The 14,930-nt window shown below is 39.3% G+C and overlaps 1 protein-coding gene across 1 annotated transcript in view; it reads left to right on the top strand.

The window, feature by feature from the left end:
• The window catches only part of slc1a7b (solute carrier family 1 member 7b), a 78,666-nt gene extending 65,716 nt beyond the window's left edge, over positions 1-12,950 (top strand). Inside the window, exons 3-11 of the mRNA XM_034880433.1 lie at positions 3,388-3,603; positions 4,604-4,646; positions 4,743-4,974; positions 5,065-5,164; positions 8,673-8,906; positions 9,396-9,590; positions 11,504-11,638; positions 11,814-11,913; positions 12,318-12,950. Of these exons, the coding sequence (XP_034736324.1) occupies positions 3,388-3,603; positions 4,604-4,646; positions 4,743-4,974; positions 5,065-5,164; positions 8,673-8,906; positions 9,396-9,590; positions 11,504-11,638; positions 11,814-11,913; positions 12,318-12,578 (1,516 nt within the window). The 3' untranslated portion in view covers positions 12,579-12,950. The remainder of the gene's footprint in view (positions 1-3,387; positions 3,604-4,603; positions 4,647-4,742; positions 4,975-5,064; positions 5,165-8,672; positions 8,907-9,395; positions 9,591-11,503; positions 11,639-11,813; positions 11,914-12,317) is intronic.
• The last annotated feature ends 1,980 nt before the right edge of the window (positions 12,951-14,930 follow it).

Genomic DNA, 14,930 nt, shown 5'->3' with positions numbered 1-14,930 from the left:
TACTAAACTGTTTAACATGAAAACAGTATTTTAGTGTTGAAAATTGGCTGTAAATTTACAGCAATTGCTTACAGTGTATAAAAAAACAAATGCTGTTAGTTTTGTTGTTATACATTACATACTTATATGTGAACAACTTAAGTAAGTCTTCTTACTTCTCATTTCCAACTCCATGGCTGAGCCCCCTCCCTTTGTGTGGTGATGTTCTGCTGTTAACAACAACAAAAAAGTTAAAGTTTCTCTCAAGTTCCTTGTCATGCAATTGTATTTAATTTTTTTCCATGGCATGTCTGTTGGAGCATGTGTGCGCACAGCACAGTGGGGGCTTCTTCTTTGTTGGTCTTAAGAGCAGCGTACGAAGCAGAAATCCCATGAGAGATATAAAAATAATTTCGGTTCATTATAAAACTCTGGCTGTATGCCAAGACCCCCCCCCTTCAAATATTCTCAAATTAGATATGCACGAATCTCGTAGGTGACCCATTTTTCTTTCAATACAAATTTTGCTGAAAGGTAAGAAGTTTCACATGCCTGACGCCTGCACTAAGTACATTCTCCACTACTTGACTCATTGACGGGAGGCTTGTGTTCTGGTGGATGTTTTGGTGCCTTCTCTGACAGGATTTTCATTATTTTCATGCTGACTTTCTGACTTCTCTAGTGGAGAGGCTGGATTATGGCTGCACGGTCCCACTGAAGACCTCAGGAAGCATGCTCCTCATTGGAGGGGCCACTACAGAATCTTGGCAGTTATGGGCTCTCAGTGAGAACCTGGGCTGACCTACCAGATTGGTTGTCCTTTAAGCCCCAATTGACGAGAGCAGGTTGTTCATTATAAAACTCCTTTTTAAAAATGATACATATCTTTAGTGATTTTTTTTACCCAGGGGTGTTTTTTCCCCTTTTACAGCCTTTAAACGGTTCCACAAGTTATGAAAGGGGCATGGTCTCTGTTCCTGGGCAACTTCCTCTTTCAACTGCCCCAGACAGAAAGTTGGTCCTCTGTAACTTGCACAATTTTTACACTATCAAAATTCTTTGGATAACTTCTCATCATGAGTGTCAGTAGATACTACCTGGAAAGTTTCAAGAAGATTGCAATCACAGCGTAGGAGGTGAAAGAATGTAAAATACATGAAAATGTATCAAGTCAAAGTAGCCGCCTTCCGGTTGGGGGGAGCAAATGACAGTAAATGGGAAATATGGCCATAATTATTAGCAATTATAGCAATATGCGTATCAAATCTGGTGAAGATTGGAATAACTATGTCCAGTTATTGTAATTTTTTGTTGTTTTTGAGTTTTTGTAAATATTGAGGCCGTCAAAAATGTGCCCAAGGGCTAAAACCAGGCTATAAAAAATGAGGGTGTGCTATAGAGAAACCATACAACTCCCAAGCCTAAATGTGAATTCAAATGAAACAGATTAATATTCTGCAAATGGCTGCAAGACTTTGAGAATTTTTGTGGATCCCAAAGTCTTCGTAATATGAGAAATTTTGCATGGAATTTGCCATATCGTACATTTTAAAATGTTGTAATTTTTTTCTAAAAATAGCAAAGTTCCAGATGATACGCACGTTCCCTTAAATGTTCAAGAGTATATGGCTGCAGCCTGGAGCGTCCCATGTCATCCGTCCCGTCTCATGCGGAGGCCTGTCCAATGGTAAATCCAGAGGGTAAAAAATGCAAAATCGCGAATATTTTTTTTTTAATTCATTTATATGATTTCCGTTAACGGCAATAATACAAATTGATAAAATATGTTTGTTTTTTTAACTAAACCTGTCTATAAGATAAATGCAGACTATCATACTGATGAAAAAAAACACTCAAAATATATGTTTGTCTAGAAAAAAAATGCAGATTATAGGCAAACTAAAAAAATCCTTCTGCCATCCCCGAGTATCTACTTTCAAAAATAAAAGCTAGCATCTGGAATAAAATACTAATATCTCTCTTACTTTTCAAAGTAAAAGCTCACGTCAACTATCTAATGGATAAAATATTTGGTGTGTTTTAACACACCAAGTCCCAGAGACCCGATAGCATTCTGTCCCGGGTCCCGGAGACCGGACAGCATTCTGTCCCGGGTCCCAAAGACCTGACAGAATTCTGTCCCGGGTCCCAGAGACCTGACAGCATTCTGTCCCGGGTCCCAGAGAGCCGACAGCCGAGGCCGAGTGTCGCCTTTGCCATGCTGATAAGCAGTTGTATTTGCAGCAATGTCCCAGTGAAGTGTGAAAACTATATAGAATATACAATTAAAAAGTCTTGGAAAGCGTGTAACATGTTTATTTTGTAGTCTTGTTGTGTGTGCAGATCGTGGATTGTGATCCCTCCTCAGGAGATCCTGCCGTTAGGTGGCAGAAACGGCTGCGTCGCTGATGCAGGTTTCATCAGATGCAGCCACGTTAATATGGAACAGCACAAGCATAACATTCAAAAATGAGCAAACTACATGTAGGCCATGGCAAAATTGTTTCTTTAACAGTTGTTTAACGTTTTACAATTGATTGCAACAAATGTGGTCACGAATTTACCCGTGACTCCATCTGGAAAATTATTTGCGATATCGTAATTTTGACCCTCTGGATTTACCGTCGGACACACCTCAGCATGAGACGAGACCGCATGAGACGGGACGGATGACAAGGGAAGCTCCAGGCTGCAGCCATACCCGTCTCTAAAAGTTAGTAAGATAAATTACTACTTTTGTCAAACTCAGGGTGCACATTAGGGGGCGTTATGGAGCCCCCTGGCAACGCCTGAGACCAATCACTACAGAAATTTGTGATTTAGGTCTGACATGTGTGCAAGTTTTTGTGAGTTTTGCTGCATTCTAAGGCCCTCAAAAATGAGAGAGACAGGAGAGGCGCGGAATTACCCTTACAAAAACAATAGGTTCCTTTCACTTTGTGCTAGGACGCCATTGGTGCCCTTGCTTCAGTGCTCGGGCCCTAAAAAAACAAAAACATTGTTGTGGAAACATAAAAAGCATAGAATCTAAATGCACACTTTCTGCATTACTTGCATTCTTGCATTGCTCCTCTAGTAAACTAGTATTCACTAGTCATGAAATAAAACAATAACACATTGAGGCCATTCAACAAAGTACACTGGGTAATAACCCACAGTCAATATGGGTCAAGCTGGCCCACCCAATAAGAAGTTCTAAGTTAAGTGTGTTGGTGTGCAAGGCGCTGTGACAATCCCAACAGCAATGGATTGCTGTTGTGGCAAACAACTGGAAACTTTATACATTGTTTGTCTTTTATTTCATTAAGGAACTAACTTATTTTTTATGCGAGAAATCAACTATGTGGAGCTCTTTTTTAGTAAGTAAAGTACTAACAATTAGTCTAACTTGGATATTTCCTCTTTCAGTTTGATGTCAGGACTGGCAGCCCTCGACGCCAAGTGTTCCAGTCGCCTCGGTCTGATCACAGTGTCCTATTACCTGTGGACCACTTTTGTGGCCGTGATTGTGGGAATCGTAATGGTTTCCATCATCCACCCAGGCGGAGCAGCCCAGAAAGAAGACTCTGAGGACAGCGGCAAGCCTATCATGAGTTCTGCCGATGCTCTGCTGGACCTTATTCGGTATGAATAACATAACATCCATCTGACTACAGTACATGGTACATGTACACAACTAATTCCGAGTTCATTATTTTTTATCTGTGAGCAACACTCAATGCATGGTAATTACTGTATCAGCTAGTTGTACTTCAACAGTACAAGTGGACAGTACAAGTAAATTTTTTTCTCTACTGACAGCACTCCAAATTTACAAAAAACAGAGCTACTGGAATTCTCCTTTAAAAGCAAATATCTAGTTTTGTGGGATAAAAGTTCAGCTTTTGGACGGGCAACTAAAGTTATATGGATAAGGCCAGAGTAAGGTTTTGGTTAAATAATCCAAATTACACTGAAAATAAAACTGTCTCAGCAGAAACTTGTATCTGTTTCAGTCAAATAAACTCTTCCTCTTGTTTACCTTAAATTGTAGAATGTTCTAAAAATTAAGGAAAAACAGGTCAAGTCTGCCAACAAGGCATTTTATTGCACAACTGGAGTCAAACAGACCAGCAAATTGTAGATTTTAGCAAGATTTGGTTTGTTTAAATAGGAGGGTAATTGTCACTGGATAGTATCAAATTGCAAAGTTGTAGATTATTTTTTTGGGCATTTCCCCAATTAATGGATAGGAGAGCAACCCGGCCACAGAGCAGGAGATTTTTAATGTGAATAATTATGTCTCCCGTCACCAACTCTCCTGGAAAGTGTCACTCTTGCAGGCTCCTTGTCTGTAAGCTTGTCCAAAAAACTGGGATTTACATTTAGAACCAGCTGAGAATGACTCCCAGCTATTTTATCTACCAAAGTATGAATCTCTAGCACATCTGAAATCTCTCCAGCTTTGTTGTGAAGAAGGATCTTATTATATGAAAAATTACGTAAAATGTACAGGTATACAGATTATTAGAAAAAACAATAATTAAACTGATTGAAGAAAATTGTTTTTACCTCCCAGAAGCATACATTATCTAATTGTTTGGTTTCTTACAATGTTTGATATGTATCCGTCCTTGCCTTGTAGAAACATGTTCCCATCAAATCTGGTCCAGGCCACATTTCAGCAGGTGAGACATTCAATATCACTCACATCGCTTTCAAACACAAAAGCGTGGCTTTTTTAGTAGTCTTTTTCTGCTTCTGCTTCTATTCCTTGTCAACAGTATCGAACAAGTAGTGAGTACATTGTGAAAGCCAAGCCAACAGTGAGTCAGGCCCAATCAGAACCCACCACGCGGCGAGCACTCATCTACGGTATTCAAGACGATAATGGAACTGACATCCAGAACTTCGCCCTTGACCTGACTCCACCCCCTGATGTGCTCATAAGACTTCGGGAAGGAACAAGTGATGGAATGAATGTGCTTGGAATTGTTATATTTTCAGCCACCATGGGTAAAAACAGCATCATTTGTCTCTGAATTCTGGTATGCTCTTAAGTAGAATTAATCATTGCTAGTCAAATTGTGCTGTTTATATTCACAGGTATTATGTTGGGAAGGATGGGGCCAAATGGAAGTGCCTTGGTGAACTTCTGCCAGAGCCTGAATGAGGCCGTCCTAAGAATAGTTGCCATCGTTATATGGTAAGTATTCATTAAACATTTAGGTTTTCCTCATAACTTTATTGAAGTTTGAACATAGATCAGTCAAGCCATTACATTTTTCGCTTCTTCCCCTTTTCTAAACCCTATTAACTACCAGTTGCCTCAGCAGCGACAACTAGCTAGATTGCCTGACACCAAAATATCAACTAAACATTACTATAAACCATCAACTGCATAAAATACGGACATAGTGATGTAGTAACACACAGATTCCTGCAGAGCCAAATGAAGCTCAAAGTGGGTGGCTCCAGCAATTGCCCTTTTTGCAGTGTCTGACTTCGTACAGTCAGTCTTTCGCTGGCACCCACCTGTCACTCAAAGCAGGACACCCTTAATTGTGCAGACCGCCCTACCGACTACCCCCGTTTTCATGAAGGGGGAACTATCTGGGATCAAATAAGTGCCACCAAAAACTGAATTAGAATAATTTATATTTGAATTTGTATTGAACTTTAATAATTGCATTCAAAAACTGAATTTAAATCACATAACTCATTCAAGTGTTTAATTTGAATCTTTGTGTTGAAAAACTGAATCTGAATAGTATATTTTGAAATTGAATGTACTCATTTGTAACTGAAGTCCAAGAATATTTGATCCTCACTGAAAATGTAGCTCTCTATATATCTTAAATTCTTACAATTCAAATTCAGTTCTCACAATTCAATTTCAAGTTACTGTGACAAACAACCAGGTACTTGAAGGATGAAGGAAGAGCAATCAAGCACAGATTGATGGATAGAGTTCAATGGCGCCGATAAACAGGACTCCCCTTCGGCCAATTAACCCACCAAGAGCCGAGGAAGAAGTGCTTGCCTTGCCTTGACCCAGACACTGGCGTGAGCCACGTGACTACCATGGATTCAGTTGGGAAAAATATGGTAATGACAATTTAACATATATATATATATATTATACACTCTAACAATCTTTTGTTTAACTGTTGTTAATGTTATAGCTATTCTGTAGAAACGTTTCGTTTCATCTGCAAGGATAACACAAGATTGTTCGATTGTAGATATATCTTAAATTGTCATTACTGTAGTTGTCCCAGCTCAGGCCCTAATATTTTCTTCAGTTTCAATAGGCCCTTTGCCACTGTCAAAGCTTGGGCCCTAATGACCCAAATGCAGTTTCTTTTGGCACATATTTCAGCCCATAGACCTTTGCTGTTAAGCTCAAGGTCAAAGTTTATTTCTATAGCACATTTACAAGCAGTCACTACTGCCCCATTTTTTTTTCATTTTCCTTTTGTTGTAAATGTAACCAGGTTCTGATCAGCCTCCAACATTACCTGGAAAAAAATAATCTCAAGGTCTGGGATCACTACTTAATTACTTTTTAGCAATGTCCTGGTTCGAGAGATTAAAGAGGAAATAGATATCAAATGATCTGACACTTAATAACTAATTAGTCTTTGGCTGTAGATGAGTATTGACTTCACACAGAGAAATGAAAACACAACTGCGCTTTAACTCTTTTGAAAAAAAAAATTACTATTTCCAATGTCCAACAATGAATGTGACACTCTCACTTACTAACTAAAATGTCAGGAAATACTGATGACATACGTTCTGGCCAGAAGAAAATAAAACAAACAAACAAACCAACTACCTGTTTAAGTTTTGCTGCAGCAATAGTCAATTTAGTTTAGTTGTGCACAACCCAGTACCTGTTTGAGCTCATAAAAAAAAAATATATATATATATATATCCAACGTTTTCCTTCAACTCCCCAGGAGGGAAAGACCTCGTTGATGAGATAGTAGAAATGGAATTCCAAACTCAGGCCTGAAGTTCAGAGTCCAGCCCGCTGTCCACCACGCTCTCTCCCGCTATGTCCGCCGGAATGGCAACACACCGCTCCTCCGTCGTACCCGCGCAGTCTCGCTCACAGTCCCTCAGTACAGCTATGTTAACAGAAAAGGTTTTCAGACGCCACCATCAACAGAAAGAACAAAATAATTCACTCTTCAGGATATTATTCTCTTCTTCTTTCAGAGCTACGCCTTCGCTGTTTTTTTTCTCCCTCTGCAACAGGTTCAGAAAAGAACGAAGAAAAAAAAGAAGAAAAAAAACAAGCACTACGCCATGTTCTTTACGTTCAGATCAAACTACAGCAATATACATGCTATATACATACTATGAGCCCAACTCTAGAGTCAGCACAGCATATGAAATTTAATATTTGGCCACATATGTTTTAACTAATAATTTGCATAAAAACATACAGTTTAGCAACTACATTGACATTGAGAACAAGACCCACGCTTCTAGGACTAGCTAGTACAGCAGCCATTAATACCGTGTCCCTTCATTTCAACTGCATACTAACATCGAAGTTTTAAAACTTGTCCAGGGTATAAGTTAGGAATAACCATGATATATGAGCTTACCTATGTTAACAGAAAAGGTTTTCAGACGCCACCATCAACAGAAATAACAAAATAATTCACTCTTCAGGATATTATTCTCTTCTTCTTTCAGAGCTACACCTTCGATGTTTTTTTTCTCCCTCTGCAACAGGTTCAGAAAAGAACACCAGCGCTGCGCAGTGGCCACCTAGTGGGCATTACCGGAAAATGTTTACCACTGCTGAAAAGTGTTGAGAATTAAAATTAACACAAAGTGTCGTAACCTGAACTATTGGTGTCTGATTAATAAAGTGAACATAGGAAACTCATACTTTGTGTTGTGACCATTATTGATCACAATAACACATAATCCCTACTTAAGTTTTAAAGAAAACCATCAGATTTAGGGTGGGTTACATAAACACTAGTTCATGTAAACAAGATGTCAGATATCAATTAAATAAGACCATACCAAATTGGTTTTTGAAAAATATTTTTTAAACCTGTGTTAACAGGATTATTTACATAACACAATTGTACTAATATACTTACAATAGCTTAAATATGGACATTTTTTAGTATTCTTTTTTTTACCAGTCTCTGTCTAAAAATGACAGTTTACCCATGCCCATACATAGAGGTTTATTCCTCAATGCAGCGGGCCAGGGTTTGACTCCGACCTGCAGCCCTATCCTGCATGTCATTCCCCCTCTCTCTCCCCCTTATACTTTTTCAGCTGTCCTGTCAATAGAGGGATAAAATGATTCCCCAAAAATAATCTTGGACAAAAAATTACATGTTAAAGTGTTTGTGGCACGTCCAAAGTTTTTTTAATACGTGCTATACGCTGGTAGACATCTTTTAGCTCTGCAACATGACACATGTAGTTACAATGAAAAATAATTCCGACTTCACAATGTTGCTTGCACAATGTACAAAAGAAGGTTGCTTCTGTACTCTTTACAACAAGTAGATGCATTGGTATCTATAAATGTTAGTATAAAAAAGGTAAAGTTAGCTGATGTGAAATTCCTGCTGTTGCCTGTTCTCTCTGAATATTAGAAACGTTACCATCTATCCTTTAGCATAAAAAAGCCACTTTTGCTGACTTTTAGTTATTCCTTGCCCTGACAGGTACTTCCCATTCGGCATTGTGTTCCTGGTGGCCGGTAAAATCCTGGAGATGAGCGATCCGTCAGCTATGGGGAAAAAGCTGGGTTTCTATGCCATAACTGTGGTGTTTGGCCTAGTGTTGCACGGCTTGTTCATCCTTCCGGCCATGTACTTCTTCATCACAAAAAAGAGCCCCATCGTTTACATACGGGGAATTCTGCAAGCCCTTCTCATCGCCCTGGCAACCTCTTCTAGGTAGAGAAAATGACTGCAGGGTGACAAGTGTTTTTTATTTTCTCTTGTGTGAATTAAAATGTTGTATCTCTGAGTCCTAATACCACTCCATTTACTGGAACAGTATCAAGAAAAGCCTCAAAGGGACTTTGAGAGATCAGAAATCATCTGGTGTGTGTGGGGAAAAGAGGCAACTGTAAAGGAACACTTGAAAAGAAACTAGAAACTAAGCTGCGCGGTGCAGGGAAGAACTCTTACTGGCACATGAGTGGTTTACGGTTTCTATGAAATGACTCGTTTAAAATATTGCTCGATCACGCAAATTTGATTGTGGGAAGCCAAAACCATGATTGTGATTAAAATTTGATTAATTTTGCAGTCCTAGTGTGTTCTGTACTACTAGATCAACAAAAAGCATCTGCTGTATGCAAAATTATTGCATATCTTCTTGTTCATTAATGTTTCAGCTATTTTTGTGTTTTTATGTTCTGAGCACTTTGTCTTCCTCAGCTCTGCAACATTGCCCATAACCTTCAAGTGCCTCTTAGAGAACAACCACATTGACCGCCGCATCATCCGTTTTGTGCTCCCTGTGGGTGCCACAATCAATATGGATGGCACAGCTCTCTATGAGGCTGTAGCAGCAATATTCATTGCACAAGTTAACAATTACGAGCTGGACTTTGGCCAGATCATCACCATCAGGTCAGTGGGCCGTGCTTCTAAGCTCATTAACACATACTAAATAATAATTATCTTTGGGATTCTTGAGCGCATAGTTCCCGTCCACGGAAGATAAACTCGCCGTTTTTGGGAAGTGCTGACTTCTCTCATAAATTGTAAGCATTAAACCGTCATAAACATGCTCATGCCATACATCATTTGAAAGCTTAAAGTCTCCTGATTCCATCGAGCCAAACGAAGCAATAAGGTGACTCAAAACGGTTATAATCATGTTCTGAAGTAAAGAAACACAGAAAGATTTGATTCTAATCGAGTGTGTGTTTCCTACCCGTCTCCTCGTGTCTTTAATCACAGCGGTGAAAGATCGCCAAAAACCTTAGTTTTCTACATCGAAAACACCCTAAGGTATTAGAATATCCAAGCCTTGTAATCCATAATTATCTGGTCCCTTCACAATCTTGTAGTTTCAGCCCAAGTTTTGACGTAGAGAAATCTAGATAGTGCATCATTTCTTGGTTTCTATCGTGTGTATCTTTTTCCGTGGGCGGGCTACAGCAAAACCAAAGACACCGTTACATTCTCTGGCTTGTGCAGATTGCAATGAACCTTGTTCCCAGCCAATAGCATCAGTGTATCTCAAGATACCCCCAAGCTAAGCAAATGAAATCTCACACTCCCCATTGGGCCCACGTGGGAAAGATTGACAGTGTAGCCCACAAATTAGAAGATAAGGTCATAAAACTGGCATATCTGTGTAGCCAATAAGACGATGAGTTGATTGATACCAAACATGGCCAACAAAAACTATTCCTGTGATCTCTTACAGCTGTCTGAAGGCAAAAATATGGACTTCTGATGGCATTTCACCATTTCATAAAATTATGATTACTTATTACTATAAATCTATGTATGTACTTCTTTCAGACATATCTGTGAGTGATGTGGATGTGTTTTTGTATTTCAGAAGTTTTGTATTTAGCACTTTTTTGGCTTTTTTAGAAATAAGAAATAAGACAAACGCACAGACATATCTTAGAAATACATTCATATAAAATCCATTTTATAAGTTATTTTTTTCTGGATTTTTTCTGTTCTAAGTTGAGACATGTGGCTACGGTACTATTTTAGTATATAGCCCCTATAATATGCTTACAGTAGTGCTTTTTATTCATTTTTCAGATGATTTACTTGGACGGAAATAGAAATTCTGTGTTCTAACCTCTGTAGCTCTGTGTCAGTAAGGCCTAGTGTCACACTGCCCAGAGGGCCAAAGCATGTGGAAACAGCAGCACTTTTTTAAGGGTAAAAATTTAGGTGAGAAAACCATATATTTTCAAGTGTTACTGAACAGGTTAAAGCAATGACAGTAATGGCAATAAATCCTTTGGACTTGATAAAAGAAATACATTATGTGTAATACATGGCTTTCAAAATATCTAATGTAATTAGTGTTTTCTGTGATATTTTGACCTGATTAGTTGCAGCACAGATGTAGGGAGATGTCTGTCACCAGTTTATCAATGCTAGCTTTAAACCTGACACATAAACAGAGCTAAGACACAAAGATCAATGATGGATCCGAGATGCTTTCATGTTTTGGACACCCTGTTATGTTAGCATCAATCAATGTTTTCTCAGTAATTCCTACCATAGTGTATCAAAACACAGTATTAAATCAGGGTGAGCTCTCCCAGCCTGGAGTTACCTATAGAAGAGCCACACATTTCTTGGTAGGTTCCTGCCTTCATCCAGCAATCCAGTAAATCACAGTAAATATGTCTGCAGTCGTTGATGAGCGTTTGAACCCCCCCACCGTTTAATACGTCAGACCAGCATATTGGAAAACTTCAAAAAAGAGCCGCCGCAACCGGAAATAGAATCTGTAATTTATTATGATATATTAATTAACATTAGGTTTCTCTCTTAACCTCAAGTATTACAGCCACTGCAGCCAGTATTGGTGCAGCAGGGATACCACAAGCTGGACTGGTAACCATGGTGATAGTGCTAACATCCGTTGGGTTGCCAACTGATGACATCACTCTCATCATTGCAGTGGATTGGGCATTGTAAGTAACATGTGTGTTCACTTCAATCCCTTTTGCGTAACAGATCCAAACTAATTTCAACAGAGCAAAAACACGAGCCTCATCTTCTTCATCTCCTCTTCCTTTGGCCAAAATGTCCCTAAATATTTCAGGTTAAACTTCAATTCATTCTCTCACATGTCTTCCTCTTGTATAGAGACAGATTCCGTACTATGGTAAATGTAATGGGGGATGCTTTGGCCACAGGCATCATGGCACACATCTGCAGAAAAGACTTCATAAAAGAGGGAGATGGGGTGAGTTTTTTATTATGGCTACAGTTCTTTTCTATGCAGAAAGTTATACAACTATGAGACTTGCACAATTGTGACACAAACTAAGTTTGTCATTAAAAGGGTACTTCAAAACAGTGAGGAATGGTTCTGATTGTTTGAGCTGTTACAATTAAAAGTTGTCAATATTGTCAATACTACTTTCTGAAACTATAAAACAAGACATTCAGTTTCTGTCTTTTGTTGATGTTTTGTAAGTAATTACACATTTAAATAATTTATATTTACTTAATAAATTCTACACTTCTTCACAATATAAAACTTTAATAGTTGACACCTGAAGCCTACCTTCCTGACATTCTTTCACTTTTTCTTTCACTTCCTAAATCCCTTCCTTCTTTCCTTCCTCTAACCCTCTCGGTCCTCAGGTGCCTTTGATCTGTGAGCGCAAACCCGTAATGAACATCCCACCTCTGATGAACTGTCACAACAACAATGGCAACTACCGGCCCCCTTCTTCAGGGGTGAAACATGAGCTTATGCCTTCCAGTGTGGCACGGCTGATGCAGCTGGAAGAGGGCGTCTGGCCGCCTTCACAGAGGAAGAAACCACCAATTTCTCCAAGGCACCTGAAAAAGTGCAAAGGACAGTGCATTATTGACATGAATGGCCTTGAGACCAACGTATAGCCTCGCTGGAGGGTGATGGGTTGTCTGTGTAGATGTGCTAATTAGAACCTTGGAGCAAAGGATCCTGTACAAGCGGACAGCACGGCCAGGCTCTTATTCATCACTCATGTTGTTGTGGAGGCAAATCTTATTGGTGACCTGATGTCCTGAAAACTAAGCGAAAAGCCTTGTAGCAGTGAAATGCTTTCTGAATAACCTGACAAGAATCACACTGAAAGTGGAATTCATGACACCAAAAAACATAACAGTATGATTTTATTGATACAGCTCCTCACCATCCTTGGTGTGGACCTGCAGTGTGAGCTCACACCTAAACTCCCAGACTCTGATTACAGGTGTGAGTACTGGCATTGATATACTGATATCTACATATATACAGTGCCTTGCGAAAGTATTCGGCCCCCTTGAACTTTTCAACCTTTTGACACATTTCAGGCTTCAAACATAAAGATATAACATTTTTATTATTTTTATTTTGTGAAGAATCACCAGCAAGTGGGACACAATTGTGAAGTGGAACGAAATGTATTGGCTATTTTAAACTTTTTTAGCAAATAAAAAACTGAAAAGTGGTACGTGCAAAATTATTCGGCAACTATACTTTCAGTGCAGCAAACTCACTCCCGAAGTTCAGCGAGGATCTCTGAATGATCCAATGTTGTCCTAAATGACTGATGGTGATAAATAAAATCCACCTGTGTGTGATCAAGTCTCTGTATAAATGCACCTGCTCTGTGATAGTCTCAGGGTTCTGTTGAAAGCGCAGAGAGCATCATGAAGACCAAGCAACACACCAGGAAGGTCTGTAATACTGTTGTGGAGAAGTTTAAAGCCAGATTTGGATACAAAAAGATTTCCCAAGCTTTAAACATCCAAAGGAGCACTGTGCAAGCGATCATTTTGAAATGGAAGGAGTATCAGACCACTGCAAATCTACCAAGACCTGGCCGTTCCTGTAAACTTTCAGCTCAGACAAGGAGAAGACTGATCAGAGATGCAGCCAAGAGGCCCATGATCACTCTGGATGAACTGCAGAGAACTACAGCTGAGGTGGGAGAGTCTGTCCATAGGACAACAATCAGTCGTACACTGCACAAATCTGGCCTTCATGGAAGAGTGGCAAGAAGAAAGCCATTTCTCAAAGATATCCATAAAAAGTCTCGTCTAAAGTTTGCCACAAGCCACCTGGGAGACACACCAAACATGTGGACACCAAATGTGAAACCAAAATCTAACTTTTTGGCCACAATGCAAAACGATATGTTTGGCGTAAAGGCAACACCGCTCTTCACCCTCAACACACCCTCCCCACTGTCAAACATGGTGGTGGCAGCATCATGGTTTGGGCCTGCTTTTCTTCCGCAGGGACAGGGAAGATGGTTAAAATTGAGGGGAAGATGGATGCAGCCAAATACAGGACCATTCTGGATAAAAACCTGTTGGAGTCTGCAAAAGACCTGAAACTGTGACGGAGATTTATCTTCCAACAAGACAATGATCCCAAACATACAGCAAAATCTACAAAGGAATGGTTCACAAATAAACGTATCCAGGTGTTAGAATGGCCAAGTCAAAGTCCAGACCTGAATCCAATCGAGAATCTGTGGAAAGATCTGAAAACTGCTGATCACAAACGCTCTCCATCCAACCTCACTGAGCTCAAGCTGTTTTGCAAGGAAGAATGGGCAAGAATTTCAGTCTCTCGATGTGCAAAACTGATAGAGACATACCCCAAGCGACTTGCAGCTGTAATCGCAGCAAAAGGTGGCTCAACAAAGTATTAACGCAAGGGGGCCGAATAATTTTGCACGCACCACTTTTTAATTTTTTATTTGCTAAAAAAGTTAATATCCAATAGATTTCGTTCCACTTCACAATTGTGTCCCACTTGTTGGTGATTCTTTAACAAAAAATAAAATTTGTATATCTTTATGTTTGAAGCCTGAAATGTGTCAAAAGGTTGAAAAGTTCAAGGGGGCCGAATACTTTCGCAAGGCACTGTATCTTTTAAATAAGTTAGAATTTTTTGTGTTGATGAGATAAGTGTTTATTATTTTATACTACTGCTAGCAGACAGCTGTTTGTGTCATACAAGAGACAAGACAGAATTACAAGTGTCTGGTTTGCTAAATGATACCTTTCCTCGTGGTCATGTTATAACTGTAGTAAATGGGAAAACTATACATGAACAGCCTTAGAAGCACTTGATTTAATTAAACATTCCTGGCACTTCCATTGGCTGTTCAACATAAACCTAGTGGTCCTTATTTGTTGGTTGAGTGGATTTTGTTGCTATTATTTGCAATGCAGTAAACCAGATCTAAACATTCTATATCACCAACACACAAATTT

Source organism: Etheostoma cragini, chromosome 9 (assembly GCF_013103735.1).
Source record: "Etheostoma cragini isolate CJK2018 chromosome 9, CSU_Ecrag_1.0, whole genome shotgun sequence".
NCBI lineage: Eukaryota > Metazoa > Chordata > Actinopteri > Perciformes > Percidae > Etheostoma > Etheostoma cragini.
This window is presented reverse-complemented; position numbering and strand designations above follow the sequence as displayed.